Source organism: Dromiciops gliroides, chromosome 1 (genome assembly GCF_019393635.1).
Source record: "Dromiciops gliroides isolate mDroGli1 chromosome 1, mDroGli1.pri, whole genome shotgun sequence".
In the NCBI taxonomy this organism is placed as follows: domain Eukaryota; kingdom Metazoa; phylum Chordata; class Mammalia; order Microbiotheria; family Microbiotheriidae; genus Dromiciops; species Dromiciops gliroides.
Genome location: NC_057861.1, coordinates 35,482,027 through 35,504,577, shown reverse-complemented (window position 1 = coordinate 35,504,577; position 22,551 = coordinate 35,482,027). Strand labels below are relative to the sequence as shown.

At 41.9% G+C, this 22,551-nt stretch overlaps 1 protein-coding gene across 3 annotated transcripts in view; it reads right to left on the bottom strand.

Moving 5' to 3' along the window:
* The window catches only part of TMEM132B (transmembrane protein 132B), a 691,327-nt gene that overhangs the window by 129,499 nt on the left and 539,277 nt on the right, over positions 1–22,551 (bottom strand). For all 3 annotated transcript variants that reach the window (XM_043976443.1, XM_043976445.1, XM_043976444.1), the window contains exon 5: positions 7,091–7,234. In XM_043976443.1, coding sequence (XP_043832378.1) covers positions 7,091–7,234 — 144 coding nt within the window. The remainder of the gene's footprint in view (positions 1–7,090; positions 7,235–22,551) is intronic.

Sequence of the window (22,551 nt, the reverse complement as noted above, 5' to 3'; positions counted from 1 at the left end):
GGCACTGCCTTTTGTCTCTTTTTGTATCCCCAGTGCTTAGCACAGTGCCTGGCACATAGTAGGTGCTTAATAAATGTTTGTGGATGGTTGACTGATTGATTGGATGTCCCTTACACCTGGAATGTTCTCACTTCACTATCTTTTGTATTTCCCAGATTCCTTGACAAGAACCACTTTATACAGGAGGCCTTTCCCTTTCATAATAGGCATTTAACAGATGCTTGTTAAATTGAACTAGGTCAAGATAACCCAGGGAGAAGAACCACTATGTCCATCAAGAGGCCTCACCACATTCATATTGCACGAATTGTGCTGGTCATTGTGCTAGGGGCTTTACCATTATTATCTCATTTAATCCTCACAACAACCCAGGAAGGAGGGTGTTATTATTATCTCCCTCAACCCTTTCACCCCTCACAGGCCAATTTTGCAAAGGAAAGTGACCCCCGAGCCCACAAAAATCCAGGAGTCTTGTTTTAATGTCCTTTCCCTGACCTTTCACTATCTTATCTTTCTTCCAATCGGTATAATTCCAGGAGCACTGAAACTTAATTAGTGCAGAGTTAAGTTGAAGATGACTAGCTTTGAGATCTGTATCTAGGGTCTTTGTGTTTCTCTGGAAAGAATGAGAGAGCTGGGCTGAAAAGCTGATGATCTGGGAACCTGGGAGAGCTGGGCAATTTATTGATAAACAACACAATTACTAATCAGATTTGGGAGAAAATAAAACTATGGCCCTCTACATTGCCAGAACATAGCTTTAATAAGAAGGGGGGGAAATCACTGATATGCCTCCTTATGAAGATTAATGTGGAACTGCCTGTCTGGAAGTTTCTGTGGAAAGTAAATTAATTACCTCTGGATCTGGATGGGTCCAATGTACACTTTTTTTAACTTACCCTGCCAGTTTAACACAGTGATAGGTTTGAAGTCTAGAAGATCAGAATTTAAATCCCCACCTTTGATAATTAGTACCTGTGTGACCCTGGGCAAGGGTCACTGATGGGTCACTCAAAACCCATTAGTGATTTACACCAATCCGAGACTAAGTCATTAAGAGGGTTGCCTGGAGGGCTTCCAAAATTCCTTACTCTCTCCCCCTCACAATGATCCTAAGGAGTTGCTTAAGGCAGATAAAGGTTGTTGTTGGTGGTGGTGGTGATAATGATTTATGATGGATGAGATGAGGATGATGATCGTGAAATAAACATTTATAAAGAACCTGTGTACCAGATACTGAGCTAAGTGTTAGGGATACAAAGAAAGACAAAAGACAGCCCCTGTTCTCAAGAAGCTTACAAAATACTACTAATAAAATAATAATTATAATAATTGAATAAGAATCTATTAAGTACCTTCTATGTTCCAGGCATTGTGCTAAGTGCTGGAGATGCAAAGAAAGACAAAAGACAGTCCCTGCTCTCAAGGAGTTATAAAGAAGAAGAGGGAGAGGAGGGGAAAGAAGAAGAGGAGAAGGAGGAAAAGGAGGAAAAGGAGGAGGAGGAGGAGGAGGAGGAAGAGGAGAAGAAGAAGAAGAAGAAGAAGAAGAAGAAGAAGAAGAAGAAGAAGAAGAAGAAGAAGAAGAAGAAGAAGAAGAAGAAGAAGAAGAAGAAGATCATCATCACCACCACCACCATCATTATGTGGATCAAATGAAGTGATGTATATAAAGTACTTCACATAATAATACCTACCATTTTATAACACATTAAGATTTACAAAGTGGTTTGCAAACATCACCTCCCCAAATCTTCACAATAGTCCCAGCAGGTAGGTTCTATTATTATCCCCATTTTGAAGATAAGGACACTGAGGATTAGAAAAGTTAAGTGATTTGCCCAGAGTATTAAGTATCCAAGGGAGTATTTGAACTCTCTCTTTTGTTTTTTTCCCCACAGATAACTGGGTTTTATTCCAATGGAACTGCTGTGGGTCACACGGGCTCCAGGCCCAAGCCTAAAGCCACAAGGCCTCATGTGGACTAACAGGACACATGGTACAACAGCATTTGAGATCCAGGGTCACATGATGGGAAGTGATTCCATTGAGAAGCCCCCAACAAGGCAGAGCCTGGAGCAGCTGAGCATGACTGCTCCCTGCAGGCCCCCAGGTCTCTCCTGAAACCAAGCCTAGCAATCTAGTGTCCTCTGTCTCTGTCACTTCATGTCTCTGTGGGGGCAGCTAGATTGTGCAGTGGATAGAGCACTGGCCCTGATGTTGGGAGGAACTGAGTTCAAATCTCACCTCACTTACTAGCTGTGTGACCCTGGGCAAGTCACTTAACCCCATTGTCTTAAACATCCAGAGCCTTCTCTAGTCATTCTGATAAATATCTTGCCACTGGACCCAGATTGCTCTGGAGGAGAGAATGAGGATCAGTGACTTTGTACAGCCCTTTCTCACTTAAATACAGTTGACTGCAAATCATGACATCACCCTGAAGTCATGGTCCTCTTCAAGACTGAAGGACAAACAAGAACAACAATCATATCCTTGAGGCTCAGTTTCCTCGTGTGTCAAACAGAGAAAATAATATTTGTGCTGCTCACCTCAAAAGGTCACTGTTGAGTAATTTGTAAGCCAAAAGTGCCATATCAATATTATTATCAATACCATGAAGTGCAACAAACGACCAATATTTTGGGTTCTGACCTGAGAAGGAGGAGTGATTTCATTCAGCTCTCTCTAACACTTTAAGATTTAAACCACTTAAGATGTGATTCATGAAAAACAAAACAAAACAAAAACACCTTGCAGCACACCTCCAAGCTGAGGCATTGTCCCAGGTCTCAAGATCTTTTCCCTTTTATCTCTGAAAAAAGTGCATTTTCCAAACTTAGAAAGCCTGCTGTGCCAAAGCTTGTTTTTTTCCCCTGCAAAGGATTATTTATAATTAGGGATCACATAAATACTTTCTGGTAGAAAAACTCTTACTTCAATCAAAAAGGGTCCGGGTTTTAGCAACTGCCTCCTTCAGGCCATCTCCCACTAAGTCTTGCAAAGTGGAAAGAAATAAGAGATGTCCAACTCCTTCCAGACCTCTCCTCTCTTTGGATCCACAACAACAACAACCCTAAAGGGATTCCTATTCCCAGCCTACTTGGAAGCTCTGAAGGCAGTTTTTTGTTTTTGTTTTCGTTTTTGGTGCCAAATCTTTCTAGAGGAGCAGTTAAAGTCTCAAAGTCTCAGGATGATGAGAACTCAGCATTTTTTTTCAGCATTTATTTTTTAAAATGAATAATAGTCAAGATCTGAGAGGAATGGTTCTGAAGACACAGATGCCCCCAGCCTGGATCTCTGGGATCTCCACTACAAAAGATAAAGTCAACGGATGAGCTAAAGAAAAACTGGGCACACGCAGAGATATTCACTCTGTTGGTTCAAACAGCAACCCACCAAGAACATCTAAGAGCAACCTCCTGCACTTGGATGGGCTCAGAAACCTGGCCATTAATGCAGAGGAGACAGAGAAACATGCTAAGGTAAATGCTTAGAATGAGTTAATATTACACAAAACCATGTGCTTATTTGGGGGAAATAATGATGATGATAATAATTGCTGACATTTACATAAGGTTTTAAGGTTCAGAAAAAGTTTTACAAAAAGTTTATCATCTGGACCTGACAGCAACACCGTACAGTTGATGCTTCGGGTATCAGAGTGGTAACTAAGGTGAGGCAATCAGAGCTTTGCACCCAGGCACAAGATTTAGAGGATGCTGAAAGCACTCCTCAAGCAACACAGAAACAACAGAGCTTGGTCTCTAGTCAGAAAAAGAAAATAATTTCAAAATGAAAGCTATTAGGGGGCCTACTTCCTGAAACAGCCCTTCCCCATTGGTTTTTAAAATTGATTTTAGAGTGTATTTTGGATTATTTATCCCAAGCATGTTTTGAGATCAAATCTAGCCTCAGACACTTACTACCTGTATGAACCTGGGCAAGTCACTTCACCTTGTTTGCCTCAGTTTCATCATCTGTAAAATGAGCTGGAGAAGGAAATGGCAAACCACTCCAGGATCTCTGCCAAGAAAACCCCAAATGGGGTCATGAAGAGTCGGACATGACTGAAACAACTGAACAACAAGGGGCAGACAACATTATGGTTCAAATGGGTACCATTAATTCAACTTTACAGATGAGAAAACTGAGGCTTCAATTATTTAAGCTCAGTGGCAGGATTTGAACAGAGGTCTTCCTGACTCTCAAATACAAGGTTTTACTAAGACATGAATTAGCAAGATGTGGGGCTCTTGTAGTTTTTGTTTCCTGAGTCCAAAGCAGGATGTTCAAACCTCCTATTGGAGACTGAGTGAGACAGGCATGGTAGGGTGGATAGTGGGATAGCCTTGGAATCCAGATATTAAGAGCACAAGTCTAGAGCTAGACGGGGTTGAATGGTCCATATGGTCTGGGGGACATATAAGAGAGCACTGGACTCTGCCAATGCCTTACTCTACAACAATATGTATTGATAATGATGAGAATAATAAGAATATAGTGGCACAGTGGATAGAGCATTGGGCCTGGAGTCAGGAAGACCTGAGCTAAAATCCAGCCTCTGACACTTATTAGCTGTGTGACCCTGGGCAAGTCACCTCAACATCTGTTTGCCTCAGTTTCCTCATCTGTAAAATGGAGATAACAATAGCACCAAAATATCATAGGCTGTTGTGAAGATGAAATGAGATAATATTTGTAAAACACTTGGCACAGTGCCTGCCACCTAGCAGAATGAAAAAGGGAAAAAGGGAAATCTTTTGCCCAACCTCCATGGGGTCATGACTATATGTCGCGCCTAAAGAAAGCTCATTCCTGTTTCCTGGCTGCCTTTACTTACTTTGGTTGATCTCTCCTGATCTTAGGCTAATGGATACAACACACACACCCCCACCCGAAGATGGTGGTATCCAGGTTGGGAGCAACATTGGGAATTCAAGAGCTCTGGAGGCCTTGGGTCCTACTGAATTGGAGATGGCCAATAGTTGTAACATCTGAGAATGGACACCAGCAAAAGGACTGGGTGGAGCTTAGACATTTTACCAGCAGAGTTGTAAGCCTAGGGACAAGCTGAGGTGAAATGTAAAATGCCCAATTAGCCGTATGACAAACTGTTTTATGTAGTCTTGAGGCTTAGATGGTACCTCTCCCAGCAATCTCTATCAGTGGACCTAAGTTAAGGCATTGAATTCTATTTTAAATTTGTTTTGGTTAATGGGAGGATTTAATGTTTAGCATTCCTATTGTGTGTAGTTATAAATTACCAATTGGCCCATACCTGGTTCCTATGGTACATTGGTACTGTTTACTCTCTACCTTGGGGAGACTTTGACATGACCTAAGCCCTAAGCAATCTTCCCAAAAGTGAGGGTCAAAACAAACTAACAAGTAGGAGAAAAGGGAGGCTGATTCCTTTCATTAGAAGCTGGATTCCCCCAAGATTGAACCCAACCCAACCACATGCCTAGGTACAGAACTTGGAGTCGCTCTGTACCCTGAGCCCTTTGGGTCTGGCATTGGTTCCTCCAGGTTATTGGCAGAGACAGAATGTGAATCTAGGTCTTCCTCACTCCAAGGCTCAGCCTCCATTCGCTGCAGCCTCAGGATAATCTGTGTGATTATCAGTATATTATTACAGGCTCACGTATTATTATTTTTTTTTGGCTGGGAAATGGGGGTTAAGTGACTTGCCCAGGGTCACACAGCTAGTAAGTGTCAAGTGTCTGAGGCCGGATTTGAACTCAGGTCCTCCTGAATACATGGCCAGTGTTTGATACACTGTGCTACCTAGCTGCTCCAGGCTCACATATTTTTAAATACTTATAGTTGCAAAGGGGCTATTTGTCAAATTAGGAAATTTGGGAAATTTCGTTTCATAACACACCCCTTGTAATTAACTACATGGGCAGGTCAAAACTATGTTCCCCAATATAATTACATACAACAGAAGTCTTGCAGTCGGGCTACCATCATTAAAATGTCGGAAACATCAGTATACGTTTAAATACCTAGTATATGCCCTTGCTTGTTTTTCATTTACCTATTTTTAAATGATGTAAAATAATGCATGGAAAGAGGAGTCTTGGTGATGCTACCCTTGGGTATGCATCCCAGAAAAGGAACTATTTGGGAAGACAGGGAAAGGAAGGGAAGGGAGAAGGGAGAAGGGAACTATGTGGAGGCGCTGGGTTAAGAAGTGCTAGAGATACAAATAAAAGGGTAAAGAAAGTTCCTGCCCTCATGGAGTATATATTCTAACGGGGATAAGACAACACCCAAAACAGAGCTTAAAAGTAGAACTTGCAGTGGGGGAGGGGGAAGTGATTATTTTGTAGTCTGGAAATCAGAAACAGGACCAAGAAGGGGGTGAAGGCCGGCTTGGATCCCTCCACAAAAATGGAGGTCCCAGGAAGAACTTACCAACGGAGAAAAAAGTCTTACAAAGGTATATCCCAAGTTGAAAAGGCTGTAGAGATGGCCATATATTCCAGGGCCAGTAAGCCCCAGATGCAGAGGGAATTTCTAGGATCAACCAGTGGTCAAGTCATAAATTAATTCTAAAAGCCAGGACCAGGACCAGGAGACAAAGAGTCCATTTTCAGCTAGCAGGGCCTCAGGAAGCCATCTACTTCCACCATTTCATTTTATTGATGAGGAAATCAAGGTCCAGGGAGCTAATGACTTGTCCAAGCACATGGGGTCGTAGAGACCTTAGAGACCAGTCTAGGCCAATCCTCCAATTTACAGATGCAGAAACTGAAGATGAGAAATATCAAGTGAGTTGCCCAATGTCACAGGGGTTATAGGTAGCAGAGGACACATCTGAACTCATTTCCTCTCCAGTAAAAGGAGGGAGTGGTCTGTGATGACCTTAAAGGTCTACTTTGAGCTGCAGACCCGTGTTCCTCTCATCCTGACTCCACAGCTGGCCCTCTAAACACTATCCCCCACACTGCCTCTTTCCATTTAGGACACCAGTTTATACTCTGAGATTCAGAACCCAGAAGAGACGATTCATTGCAGAAGCAATGGAAGTAAGCTGAAGCTAAGAGTAGCCAAAGCGATCTCTCCCACCCACCTGCCAACATACCTTGATGACATCTTCATCTGTGGACTTACACTCCACTGCGTCTGAAACGTCGACCACAGATCCATCCTCTCCAACAGCGACCACTTTGACCGGAACTGAGACAGCCTTCCCCGTCAGAATAGCTGTGTTCAATACTTCTGTGTCCTAAGCACAGACACACACGCGTATACACACACATCAAAAAAAAAAAAAAAAGAAAAAGAAAAAGAAGACGAAGACCATAGATTAGTAAGCACAGATGCTAAATGAGGGGCAGGACTGGCTCTTAGCCGAGGAGTTCCCTGACCTTTATCCCTGCCTTGCAATTTAAAAAAAAATTATATGGATGGGGAAAGTCATTTGCTTATTCCAAATAGAAAATTACCAACTAGTCGATAGTTTTCATTCCTAGAATTAGATAAGCAAGCACAGTTCCTCTGGCATCTTCTCCATTCCTCCCTCCTGGTGAGGTCATTTGTCACACTGTCTAGATTCCCGACTCAAACTCTGCCTTCTCCCCCCCACCCTCCGCCTCCCGACCCAGGCATGCTAGACATCACAAGTACCAGGATAAAAGTGATTGTCGATGTTTTCCAAATTGCTGGTAAAGACGTGTTTGGGGAAGTGATTTCCTGCTTTTCAAGGCTTAATTACATGGTGAGTGAAGCCTTCATTTCAATGTTGAATTAGAAAACACCATAGCACAATGAACCAGCAGAATGCCGAATGCAAATCTGAAACTTTCTTTCCCATCAGCCCCTTCACTGATGGCCACCCACACCGACCACCTGGAGACATTTGGCTGGGCATTAAGCTTCATTCAGTCTCCTCCTCCAGAGAGCCATCCCTCTAATGATCCCATTAGCTGAGCCTTCATCTATACCTCTGTGAGGATGAAGTTTTACAAATTATCTCAGATGAACCGTTACTGGGGTCCAAATCATGAGAATTGATCAAATGTTTCAGTATCTGCTCCTTGAGAGCATCTGAGATAGAAAAGGATCTCAGTAGGAGCTTACAAATGACTTGCTCAAGTTCACACACGGAATAAGCATCAGATGTGGGATTTGAATTTGGTTCCTCTTGACTCCAGAATCAGTGTTCCTTGCACTGTGCTACACTGCCTCCCTACCCCATCACTGAAGGAGAATGCACTCTGTGACATCCCTGACAAGTGGTCAATCAATGGATAACCGGCTGCATACCCCATCTTTACCTCAAGCTCTCCAGTGGTGGGGGGGCAGGGAACCCATCCTTATGTTGTCAGTCAACAAACATTTACTAAGTGTTTATTATATGCCAGAAATTGTGCTTCTCTCTGAGGATACAAAAAAAAAAAGCAATCCCTCACATTTTAATGGTGGAGAGTCATGTAAATTACTGGTTTTATACAAGATCTATCCAAATGAGATGGAAGGTCATTCAGAGGGAAGGCCCAAGCAGCTGAGGCTGAGGCTATTGCTTTGATATTTTTACTGACTGGTTTGAGTACAAAATGGACTCGCTCCGTAGTGCACAGAGTGCTGAGTCTGAAGTCAAGAAGGCTCATCTTCCTGAGTTCAAATCTGGCCTCAGACATTTACTAGCTGTGTGACTTCACCTTGCTTGCCTCAGTTTCCTTATCTGTAAAATGAGCTGGGGAAGGAAATGACAAATCACCCCAGTATCTTTGCCAAGAAGACCCCAAATAAAAGTCAGACATGACTGAAAATGACTGAACAACTAAGTACAAATCAGAACAAGACTAATACCTCTTCTGTATGACACCCTTCAAATATTTGAAGACAGTCTACACATCCCCTTTCCTCTCCCCTCCTCCCCCCAAGCTTGTCTCCTCTGGAATAAATTAGCATTTCCTATTCTTTCTTTCTTTTTTTCTTTTTCTTTTCTTTCTTTCTTTTTTTGTGGGTTTTTTTTTTTTTGGTGGGGCAATGAAGGTTAAGTGACTTGCCCAGGGTCACACAGCTAGTAAGTGTCAAGTGTCTGAGTCTGGATTTGAACACAGGTCCTTCTGAATCCAGGGCCGGTGCTCTATCCACTGCTCCACCTAGCTGCCCCTCTCACATTGCCTCCTTAATGGAGGCTAAGATCTCAATGATTTTTTTTGTCTATCATGTCACACTGTCAACTCATAATCCTCAAAAACCTCCAGGTCTTTTTCTACAAAATGTACAAAAAACAGTGCAAGAATTATCATTCTTATTAAGAAGCAGTTATATAGCATCTGAAAGCTTGCAAAATATTTTACAAATATTATCTCATTTGATGATCCCAACCCCAGGAGTTAATTCCATTTTACAGTTCAGGAAACTGAGGCAAGCAGAGATTAAGCGACTTTGTCCAGGGTCACATAGCCGGTAATCATCTGGAAAAGAACTTGAACTCCGGTCTTCCCAACTCCAGGACAAGTTCTCTATCCACTGTGCCACTTGGGCCAACCAACTGTAGTTTTGTAAGAGTGGACAAGAGGATTAGATTTTAAATCAAAGGATGCCTCTGTCACTAACTACTTGTGAGACTTTGGGCAAGTTGCTTCACAGCTCTTGCCTCAGTTTCCCCATCTGTACAAAGAAGGGAATGGCTAAATGGCTTCTGAGGTCCCCATTAGCTTCTCTTGTACTTGAGATGTTTATTCTGGGAGCCCACTTACAAAAGGTGACCCCTCCCTCCCCCTGTTCCATCCCACTGTTGCTAGATCTGTTTTTTTGTTTTTGTTTTGTTTTTGCAGGGCAAGGGGGGTTAAGTGACTTGCCCAGGGTCACACAGCTAGTAAGTGTCAAGTGTCCGAGGATGGATTTGAACTCAGGTCCTCCTGAATCCAGGGCCGGTGCTCTATCCACTGCGCCACCTAGCCACCACGTCTTTCAGTCTTTCTAGCCTTCGCCACAAGTGTCTCCAAAGTCATAGTTCCAGTCTCTGCCAACTCTACTAAACTAACAAGAGTGGTCGCTTCTGTAACACTTTCAGATTTGCAAAGGATCCTTTGGTCCTCACAACAACCTGGTAAGAGAGCCAGAGACAGGGAGTCAGACTTACATCTGTGATTTCACTTGTATAAAGAACTCCCAAATGAGGAACTCCCTCTACCAGCACAGGTTGGCACCTCCTCTACCACGTATAGATTCAGTGTTACCTAAACCACTGAGAAGTTAAGTGACTTACCCAGGGTCGCACAATTATGGGTCAGAGTCAGGACACTGAGGCCAGCTCTCTCTCCATTATGCCACGCGGAGATAGATACCACAGGAATTTTTGTACCCATTTCCATAGAGGAAAGAACTGAGGCTCAGGGAGGTTAAATAATTGGTTCAAAATCACACAGCTATAAAGTGTTCAAGTAGGGATTTGGACCAAGGTATCCAAATCAACCCTGCATTTCCACATCATTAAACTGCTTCATGGGGAAAGAGATGAACCATCCATCAAAAGACAGGCTGGTGTGTATGGACACGTGTATGTGTGTGCACATGGTTTTATGCAAACCAGATGTTCTATGCCTCCAAAACCTATTTTACCCTGATTTATGGTGATCAGTTTCACTCAAAACTGTCTATGATTCTGAATGAGGAAACAAAATAAATCTTGGCAATCAGCTAAGCTCAAGCTTCATCACTGGCAGTGAGTCCAGTGGTTTAAAGACCAAGAAAAAATGGTCACATGTAAAGATAGTGAAACCCAAGGGTTTTTAGCCTATTTTTGTGTTCTGGACTCTTTTGGCCATCTGGTAAACCCTATGGACACCTCTGGATTACATTTTTGTTTTTGTTTTTTGTTTTTTAGTGAGGCAGTTGGGGTTAAGTGACTTGCCCAGGGTCAAACAGCTAGTAAGTGTTAAGTGTCTGAGGCCGGATTTGAACTCAGGTACTCCTGACTCCAGGGCCTGTGCTCTATCCACTGCTCCATCTAGCTGCCCCTGGATTACATTTTAAATGCATAAAAAGTACATAAGATTTCAAAGGAAACTAATTTTAACGAAAGAGTTGCCAAAATATTAAAATAAGTCCACCAGCCCCAGGTTAAGGTCCCCTGGACACAAACATTTTCCCTACAAGTTCAATTAGCCCTTGGTTAAGAACCCTTGGCCAGCAATACATTACCTACAAGTTCACCTGCCCCAGGGTTAAGAATCCCTGGTCACCAACATTTTCCTAACAAGATCACCAGCCCCTGGTTAAGGAACACAGGATACCAACATTTTCCTGACAAGTTCAAGTGGCCCCGGGTTAAGCATCCCTGGACACCATTTTCCTAATCGTGAAAGAGTTTGTTGTTGTTGTTGTTGCTTTTTGTCTCAAAGAGGAGCAATGATATCAGAAGGTGAGATCTGAACCCAGTTCCTGTGACTCCACCTCAAGAGTATGGGCTTAATAGATATTTGTTCTTGTTGTTATTGCTTGTCCTTCATTCTCGAAAAGGATGTTGACATCATGACTTGCAGTGAATTGGATTTAAGTGAGGGAGGGCTGTGCAAAGTCACCAGCCTCACTCTCTCCTCCAGAGCCATCTGGTTACAGGGGCAAGATACACATCAGGATGACTGGAGGTGGCCCCTAATAGCTGGACAGTATCCACAGAAGGATCACCAAGATGGTGGGAAGCCTTGAGATTATACATAAAAGGATTAATTGAAGGGCCTGTGCATTAATGGAAAGAACACTGGATTTGGAAATAGGGAACCTGGGTTATAATCCCCATCTGTTTGTATATACTACCTATGTGACCTTGAACAAATCACTTAACACACTGGGGCTCAGATACCACATTTGCAAATTAAGGGGGTTGAACTACTAAGCCCTAACTTCCTTTCTCTCTCTAAATCCATGTTTAGCCCGGAAGAGAAAGGGGTTAAGGAGTTATGAAAGTCATCTTCAAGTATTTAAAAGACTGTTGTTCAGAAGAGGGATTAGCTTTCTTCTGCTTGGCCCCAGAGGGAAGAACTAGTTTCAATGAGGGGTTTCATATATGAAAGAATTCCCTAGTATGTGTTATGCAAACGTGGGATAAATTATGGATGACCACTCATTGATAAGATTGTAGAATAGATTTCTGCTCAGGTATGAGTTGGACTAAATGGCCACTGAGGTTCTTTCTAATGACTAAAGCAACTAACTATGTGGCTCAGTGGATAGAGCTCCAAAGTCAGACTGACATAATTCAAATCTGGCCTCAAACACTCGCTGTATGACCCTGGACAAGTGATTTAACTTCTGTCGGCCTCAATTTCCTAATCTGTCAAATGGAGATGATAATATTACCTATTGTAAAGATCAAAGGAGATAATATTTGTAAAGTCCTTGGCGCATAGTAGGTGCTATGATAGTTATCATCATCGTCGTCGTCATCGTTGTCATCCCCACCTGGAAATGTCTGTGATTCTCTAACTAATCTCTTGCCCTACTGACCTCACAGGAATGTGTTGAGGGTAAAATACAAATTGCAAAAGCAACACTGATAAAAAATCATGGACTGTTCCATAACTTTAAGGCTTTACCATTATTTGAAATAACAGAGTAATCTCAAAGCCATGTAACATCGCAATGATGATGGGCTCTGTTCAATTTCAGCTTCCCGTGGGTCCTGGGAAGCTTAGAAAAAAAAAAAAAAGAAGAAGAAATAAGCCTTGAGCACACCAGTACACCCTGGTAATTTCTTTCCAACCTTTCAGAATTACTCTAATTTTGCTCAAATTCCATCTTTTTCTCCCCTTGCCCATAGATACCTCAAATTCAGATTTCTAAGACTATAAGTCAGAAGTAAACTTCTCTTCAGGGAGAAAACAAAAAAAAATGAGGGCATGTATTACAATTTAAATGATGACTTTCAATTCTAACACCCCATATTATATAACTATCAAAGTCTGCATGGGCCCCACTTTAAAGATTATTTTTGGATTCTGATAATATGTTATCTGAAGGGCAGTATGTAATTTCAAAGTTCAGTTACCCACCCACTTGTCCCTCTAGAATGCAAAGGAAAGTCATTTTAAATAGGGAAGCCTTTGGAGAAAGTCAATAAAAATTCAGCTTGACTCAAGGCAGTATCTTTTTTCATCTCAGTCATGTCTCTGGGTTTTAGAGTAGATACAATTTAATAGAGAAAAATGCAAAGTCCTGAGCTTGGGTTCAAAAAATCAACACCATTATGATCGGATGGGAGGTGTGACTAAATAGCAGACCATGCAAAAAAGGGAATAGGGAATTAATCAAATGCAAGTTGCTTGACTATCAACAGTATAAAATGACCCTGATTAATTTAATGAGGGATGTGAGTCTCACTGTACTTTGCTCTCATCAGATCATCTCTAGAGGACTCTGTTCAATCCTGGAAAGCATATTTAAATTTTTAAAAAATTCTTATCTTATCATGACCTTCATTTTGAAATCTACCCTTCTTCTTCCTCTACTCAGAGAATCATCCCTATAACAAAGCATTTAAAAACAAAGCAAAGAAAAAAGAGTTCAGGAAAGCTAACCAGTCCATTTTCCACACCTATAGTCCCCCACCTCTGAAAAGAAAGGAGGAAGAAGGGCATTGGTTTCATCTCCACTTTGGGGCCAAGCATGATCAGTAAGTATACCACATTTTAGGAAGGAAATAGACAGGATGGAACATATCCAGAAGAGGACACTTAGGATGGGAAAAGGATTCATGAGACTCCTGTAAGCAGATTACTGAAAAAAATTAGTTATTCATCCTAGGGAAAGAAGAATGAGAGAGACCTCTGTGATGGCTGTCTTCAAGTATCTGAGGGAGGTGCCACATAGAGGAGGGAAGGGGACAGGAATAAGCATTTCCATAGCATCTACTATGCACTAGGCACTGTACTAAGTGCTTTTTTACAAATATTATCTCATCTGATCCTCACAACAACCCTGAAAGGTAGGGATTGCTTATTATTCTAATTTTATAGTTAAGGGAACTGGGGCAGACAAAGGTGAAGTGACTTGCCCAGGGTCACACAGTTAGTAAGTATCTCTGAGGCTAAATTTGAATTAAAATTTTCCTGACTCCAGACCTTGCTCTCTGGGCACTGTATTATCTAACTGCCTCTACTGTGGAGGGAGTAGGATTATTCTGCTTGGCCCAGGAGGGCAAAGTCAAGAATAATGGAAAGAAGTTAAATGGAGAGGTAGATATTAGGCAAAAAAAAAAGGTTTGGAATCAACAGAGTAACCCCAACATGAAATGTGCTGCTTGGGAAGTTGGTTGGTCTTCCCTTAGGAGATATATTCAAGGACAAGGGGGAGGGTGTCAGCAATGCTGACAGTTCAAGTTGGTGGATTTCATAATTTATGGGCCCATTCTAACTCTGAGACTCTGGTTGGTTTTTTTGTTTGTTTGTTTGTTTGGTTGGTTTGGGTTTTTTTTTTTTTTTAATTATTGTAGAGAATCCTCAAGGGCTATTCAAACAGTCTACATATCGAGTCCCCTAACAAGGTCTGAAGGTGGCCAGCAGGCACAAGCCATCTACCTGCTTAAACAAAGATGCTAGCCAGTGTATACCAAGGTAGGTCTCAGAGCTTTTCTGGGTCAAGCGTACTGATGTCACTAGCAGAGAGAAGGTAGGGAGAAAGTAGGTACCAAGCCTCTCTGTTGGCAGTGACCCTCCAACAGATGGCCACTACCAACAAAGATATGGCCATTGTCTATTTTAAGGTAAGCAGAGCAAATGAAAAACATGAAATATGCCCTTTATAGTTAATATCCTTGGGGAGGAGGGGGAGGGAGCAGAGCTTCATCTTCTTTCTTGAATTCTCATCTGAACGTGGTACTTCACAGTGGAACAGAGACATCTCTATATATACACACCTTTGTTGTTCATACTTTTTTAAAGTATGTACTTCTTTTTATCACAAGAAAAAGGAATGTCATATCCTGATACCTTGAAGGCATCTGTCACAATGGAAAGACATCTGCACTTGCAGTCAGAAGATCCTTCCTGGGTAACCTAAGCAAGTCACAATACTTCCCCATCTGTAAAATGGGTAGAATGATTGCCCACAGGCATGTTGTGAGGACAAGATAGGACAATGATTGTAAATCATTATGTAACACTAAAACCCTATATATTAGTGCATCAAATATTTATGATTGTGTGCCTACCATATGCAAGGCACTGATGATACAAAAATACAATGAAACAAAACCCAGCCTCTGCCAACCAGAAGTTAACATTCTACTAGGGGCAGGATGGTATGTGACTTGTGCACAGAGAAGTAAATACAAGATCATTTGGGGAGGGGGGGAGAGGAAGGAGGAGGGAGGGGAAGGAGGAGAGGAGAGGAGAGGAGAGGAGAGGAGAGGAGAGGAGAGGAGAGGAGAGGAGAGGAGAGGAGAGGAGAGGAGAGGAGAGGAGAGGAGAGGAGAGGAGAGGAGAGGAGAGGAGATTGGGGAAGGGTGAAGAGGAGAGGAGATTGGAGAGGGGAGGAGAGGAAAAGGGATTAGAAAGGAGAGGACAGGAGAAGAAAGGAGACTGGAGAGGACAGGACAGGATAGGACAGGAGAGGACAAGAGAGGAGAGGCCTAACAACTAGGAGGAGGTGACTTACTGAAGGCTTCACAGAGGAGTTGATTCCTGGACTGAACCTTGAAGAGGATTTTCACTGGTGGTGATAGGGAGGACATGCACCAGGAAATACTCAGGGTAACAATGGCAGGACTGGGCAGAGCAATGTGATTACAAACTGAGCCACTGATGGAACCACCAAAGTTCCTTGTGTGGGGTACTCAGAGTGTGCTCCAAACCAAGAAATCTCTCCTTTTGTTCACATATCTATGCACCCAGTCTGAAGACAACTTATGACATGCCCATCTAGGACTATGTGGGTTGGAGACACTTGGGGTTTAGGTGGCAGGGCTGGTGTCAAGGTCCATTGACTTATCGAATCCCGCTACTCTATGAGAAAGAGGAAGGACTGACCATGGGTCATTAAGGACCCAGCTACCACTGACTTTGTGACATAGAAATTTCATTACCAATCCTTTGGATGTGGACAGGGCCAAAGTCCCCAGGCAACCTAGAGAAGACCCTAATGCACCATACTCTCCAAATGAACACAACATTTACCACACACACCAGGATATATGGGGTGGTTCCCCCAAAATGCACTGTCCTGCCACACTGATAACCCAGCCAGCTTTCTTACCCTCAAAAAACCTCAGCTCTCCAGTCAAAGGATGATGCAGAGAAATCAGCAGCCTAAAATCCTGGGCTAACACCACCATAATTGTGATGATGGCAGGTCACTTTTCTATTGTGCTTTAGTATTTGGAAAACCCTTTCCCCACATTAGCCCATCTTGTTTCATCCTCACAGCAACCCCATGAAATAGGTGCTATTATCTCAATTTTTATTTATTTATTTGTTTGTTTGTTTGTTTATTTTTCAGGGCAATGGGGGTTAAGTGACTTGCCCAGGGTCACATAGCTAGTAAGTGTCAAGTGTCTGAGGCTGAATTTGAACTCAGGTCGTCCTGAATCCAGGGCCGGTTCTTTATCCACTGCGCCACCTAGCTGCCCCCACTATTATCTCAATTTTACAGATGGGGAAGTAGAGTCTCAGAGAGGGTAAGTCACCATCATCAACAAACATTAAGTGCTTTCAATGTGCCAAGCACTGTGCTAACTACAGGGGAGACAAAGAAAGGCAAAAAACACAGTCCCTGCCCTCAAGGAGCTCACAGTCTAATGGGGAGACAACATGGAAACAGTTGGGTACAAGATCTATACTGTGTAATAGAGTAGCTAGGTGGCCCATGGGGAGAGTGTCAGGTCTGGAGTCAGGAAGACTCATCTTCCCGAGTTCAAATTTGACCTCAGACACTTGCTGGCTGGCTGACCAGCTGTGTGGAATGTTGGGGGGGGGGGGAACAATTCTTGGTTAGGCACAAGTAAGCTAGATGGTCTCCAAAGCCCCCTCCCACTCAGAAAACCTTTGAAAGGCAGGCTTGGAGTCTGGGGTTCCAAAGCAGCAGCTATTATGCCGTCTTATGCTTCCACCAATTCAGGTGGGTCCTGGTTATTCACATGGCCAGCTCTATCACTGCATAATAATTACATAAGTGTTTATCTCTAATTCCTTCTCCATTCCTGAATGCATTAGCACCTCACCAGAGCTCTCCTTAATTACAACTGTAACCTGCTAATAGTGTTTCTTTGTTGTCTGAAGGAATCTTCTTATCCAGCTCAGGCTGAATTAAAATTTAATACAACATCGGGTTGCCAAACAGAACTAGCAAGCAAATGACAGCTGTTTAATTAAAACCTAAACCTGATTAGATGGCCCTGCTGAGAGAAATACTCTAGAGGAAGAGGATGAAACTATTCAAACTCAAGTCCACAAGAATGGCTTTATTTAAATATGAATAACCCTCTGTAGAAGTCTATGTAGGGCCAGTTCCCTACTAGAAACAAAGACTCTGGGAATCTCCCAGTTGGAAGAAACCTCCCAGGCCATAGAGCCCAACCTGTACACTCAAAAAAATTTCCATTTTTCAAGCAGTAAGGCATAATAGATAGAGTAGATGGAGTATCAGACGCTCTCAATAGCTGATTATTAGCAGGAGCATTTATGCCTCAAAAATAAACACTACAAATCCAGGCTCGATTTATTATTTCATTGATTGTTTAGACTTAACAAAGTCATGGAGAAAATGTTAATAATGCAAATTAAACTTAAAAGTATGTCACCTGTACATTTTGTTTTGTTTTGTTTTGTTTTGGAGAGCTAACACTTCCCAGCATACCCATTGGCTATAAGAAATAATGAAGGAGGATGGTTTCAGAGAAACTCCAGAAGATTTTTATGAACTGATGAAGAATTAAATGAACAGAACCAAGTGAACAGTTTATACAGTAGCAATGATATTGTAAAGATAAACAACTTTGAAAGACTTAAGAATTCTAATCAAGGACTATTCTTGAGGACCCATGATGAAACATGCTATCTATGCTCTGACAGAGAGCTAATGGACTCAGGGTGTAGACTGAGAAATAATTTTTAGAGCTGTCCAACTTAGGGATTTCTTTTACTACACTATTTGTTAACAAAGTTTTGTTTTTCTTTTGTTTTTCCCCAGGAAGGAGGGAAATAAGAAGAAAAAAATAGATTAACTTTAACTTTTAGTTAACTTTAAATTATCTAAATTTAAATTAATTTTACATTTATTAACACAAATGTATATTTAGATTAAAAGATTTAAGTTAATTTTAATATATGTATATATTTTAAAGTACTATAGAAATAGGAATTTATTATTACTGGAGAATCAGGATGATGTAGGGGATAGAATGCTGAACTTGGAGTCATGATGACCTAGGTTCAACTCTTGCCTCAGACAGTTAATTAGCTGCACAACCCTTAGCAAGTTATCTAAGAAAGTAGGAAGCCCATTCCACTTTTTGTTATTGTTGTTCAGTTATTTCCTATCTTGTACGACTCATCATGACCCCATTTGGGGTTTTCTTGGCAGAGATACTGAAGTAGTTTGTCATTTCCTCCTTCTCCAGCTCATTTGAAAGATGAGGAAACTGAGGTAAACAGGGATTAAGTGACTTGCTTGGGGTCACAAAGCTAGTTAGTGTTTGAGGCTGGATTTGGACTCAGGTCATCCTGACTCCAAGAGCAGTGCTCTAACCACCGAGCCACGTCACTGCCCTGAAAACTAAGATTTCTAAAATTCCAAGCATGGAGGGAATTCTGTGCAAAAGCACAGAGTTAAGAGACAGCCTGGAGAATGACAAGTTGGCCAGCTTGTCTGGAATGTAGACTGTGTGAAGAAGAGAAAGGGATCCAACTCAACTAGAAGCCTATCCATGTGGCTACACATTGGCTTAGAAAGCCACAGATTTGCATTAGCTGTGTTGTATTACATTTTTCTTTATTTTGTGGAACATTTCCTAATGACATTTTAATGTGATTCAGACTACACTGAATTTTGCTGGTGCTTGTGGCCCCAGGAACTGAAATTTGACAAGTTTGAAGAATAATAACATTGTTGTTGTTGTTGTTTGTCCTTTGCTCTCAGAGAGGATTGAGGGTGTTGTCTTGACTTGCAAGTGAATTGGATTTAAGGGAGGCAGGGCTGTGCAAAGTCATCAGCCTCATGCTCTCACCTTCAGATTCATTAGTCCAGTGGCAAGACATATGTTAGGATGACTGGTGATGGCCCCTGGACACAATGGGAGACCTTGGCCATTTTTACTTCCCTAGTCACAAACCTTAAGTGGTTGCCTATTTCCATCTAGGTGCAGTAGATAGAGTCAGGAAGACCTGAGTTCAAATCCAGCCTCAGACACTTACCAGTTGTGGGACTCTGAGTAAATCACTTAACCCCTTTTGTCTCAGTTTCCCCATCTGTAAAATGAGCTAGAAAGGGAAATGGCAAACCACTCCAGTATCTTTACCCAAAAAATCCCAAAATGCAGTCAAAAAGAGTCAGACACAACTGAACAACATTTCCATATGAATAAAATATCAAGTTCTTAGTCTAGCATTTAATGCCTATCATACTCTGCCTCCATCCTACATTTCCAGCCTTATCATACACCCCCAACATTTGTGGAAGGTGGAAGAGAGAAGAAAGTGACTGGCAATATGGCAAGGCAGCCATTCATATAAAAGACTTGGAGGGTCTTAGTGGACTGCAAGCTCAGTATGAATCATCCATGTGGCATGGTAGCCAAAGATTCTAATGGGGACTTTGGCTCCATTGATATAAGCTCCTTCAGGGCAGGAGCTATTCCATTTTTATTGCAAGTATTACCAGAAGGCCATGTGCCTTCCACATAGTAAATTCATAATAAACACTTCTTGAATTGAATTGAGAGGTATAATGTCTGAACCAACAGATGTGATAGAACCACTCTCTTCGACACCCAGTCATACACATATTGTGTCTGGTTCTTGGCCTCACATTTTAGGATGCACGAGTATTAAGTTCTCACCCATTCAGCAATGGGACAGAAACATAAAATAGTCCCTTGAAAAGATTATTCAAAGGAACTAAGAATATTTAATCTGGAGAAGAAAAGATTTAAGGTTTATTCAATATTGGCTAGAAGGAAAAGGATTCTATTAAGTGATTTTTCTTGTACTGAGAGCCCAGAATTCAGGATTGTAGAAAGGTAGATTTCAGCCCAACATATAAAAAGGCATCATCTCAATCATCTGAGCTGTACAAAAGGAAAATGCTCAGTCTAACTTGGGAAGAAGAATATTCACTATCATAATTAATCAACGAGCATTTATTGAGTGACTACTGTGTTTCAGAAACTATGCTATGCTATGGGACCAAAAAAAAAAAGGAAACAAAAAAGGAAAAAAGAAAAAAAGAAAGGGGAAGGGAAGGAGCAGAGAGGAAGAGAAAAGAAAGGGAAGGGGAAGGGGGAAAGGGGGAGGGAAGGAGAAAGAAGAGAAAGGAAAGAGAAGAGGAAGAGGAAGGAGAAAAAGAAGTACAAGAGAGGAGAAAGGAGGGGAAAGGAAAAGAAGGGAGAGGAAGGGAGGAAAAGTAACACCCACATCAATGCATTTCATATACTGTAAGCTTCTTCAAGTAGAGATGTTTCATTTGTATTTTCTTTGTGTCAGCAGTGTAACACGCAAGAGTCTGACACATAGTTGATGCCTGATAAATGCCTTCCAGCTGACTGAACAAAATTAAGCATATACAAAACATATCTTCATGACTGCATTACTCTTAGCTTTTTTTATGAGGCAATTGGGGTTAAGTGAATTGCCCAGGGTCACACAGCTAGTAAGTGTCATGTGTCTGAGTCCAGATTTGAACTCAGGTCCTCCTGACTCCAGGGCTGTTGCTCTATTCACTGCACCACCTAGCTGCCCCATGACTACATCACTCTTAATTAAGAATGCCATAGAGGGGATTCCTGCTTCTGATTCAGCTTAGATTAGATGTTTGCTTAGGTCCCCTTCAACCCCAATGAATATCTGGTTTTGTGATAAGAGAGAGGAACTGTCTAATGAAAGAAAGTCCTGGGGCAGCTAGGTGGATAAAGGCAGTGGATAAAGCAACGGCTGGCCCTGGATTCAGGAGGACCTGAGTTCAAATCCAGCCTCAGACACTTGACACTTACTAGCTGTGTGACCCTGGGCAAGTCACTTAACCCTCATTGCCCTGCAAAAAAAAAAAAATCCTAAAGAAGAGAAGGGTGGGGGAAGGCTGGGGGGGGGGAGGAGTATGGGGAGTAGAGACAGCTGAGACCAAGGACACAGGTGAAATCTGATTTCACTTCGGGTATAACAGATGAACTTCAGCAAACATAAAACATTTGGCCGACAGATATAAAGAGGCATCTCGGCAGAGCCATCCTGCCGGCAGCCGCACCATCATGTGGATGCCTTGCACATCCCCTTGATGCAGCTGTGTAATCTTCAGTCTTGAGAGAAGTCATAAACCCACCAAGCAAGCACTAGACTGGGAGAGCTAGCTACATGGCATCTTTGCTAGAGATGCTAATGGGAGGAAAAAAGAAAAAAAAAAAACTTCTCCACAGAGAACATCAAGAGAAGCATAATGGTAAATCTGGGAGAAAAGAATGATCATGTGTCCCTGTCGGCAAATCCGACAGTGAAGTGCCTTTTGGCGATACACTTGAAAGGACTGTCTTTTCCACAGAGGGAGGGGGAAGATGAATTCTTTGCAGACTCACATCTCATTCTATTTTTGTACCTTCCCTATGAATCGGTACGATTTTGGAAACAACTTGATGGAGGCCCTTTGCAAAAATGGACTCTTTTTTTCAAAAAATGTAAATTTATAGCACAGATTATGACACTTTAAAAAAATTGATAAATTATTCACCAACTTTCTCTTCAGATCAAAGAGCAAGGCAATATAAGTCTATTAAGCCAACTTAATATATAAATTAGATGCTTTGCTAAATTATTATAATCCAAAGCAATTCCAATGTGCTTTCCCAGCATTTCTGAAGAGCCTTTTAGGACTGGAATACATATTAATGAAACTGCTGGGTACAGAGCTATTTTTATTTTCCTCTACTGCATCGAATTGGAGTTGATCATTTCTTTATCTGCCTGATAACCAAGCACCAGGATTCTGTATCATCTGTAAAAAGCCAAAACAGTCCATCAAAAAACATTTATTAAGTGCCTACTATGTGCCTCGTTCTATGGCTAGGCACTGGGAACAGAGATGGCAACTGGAGAGCTGATTTCATTAACATAGGACACTTTCAGATGAAGAAATGTTCTTTCAATAGAGGTCTCAGCATTTTATCTGCATCTGAGATGCTCAGATGCCCAGAACATTGAAAGGTTAACTGATTTTCCTAAAGTCATATAGTCTGTCTGGTTCAAAGGTGAGACTTGAACCCATGCTTTCCTGGCTCCAAGATCACGCCTGTGTTCACTATGGCTTGCTGCACAGTGCCAGGCACTAGGAATATTAAGGGGGTAGGGGGAGATTAATTTGTCCTTGGGGGAAGAGGGAGAGAACAAGTAT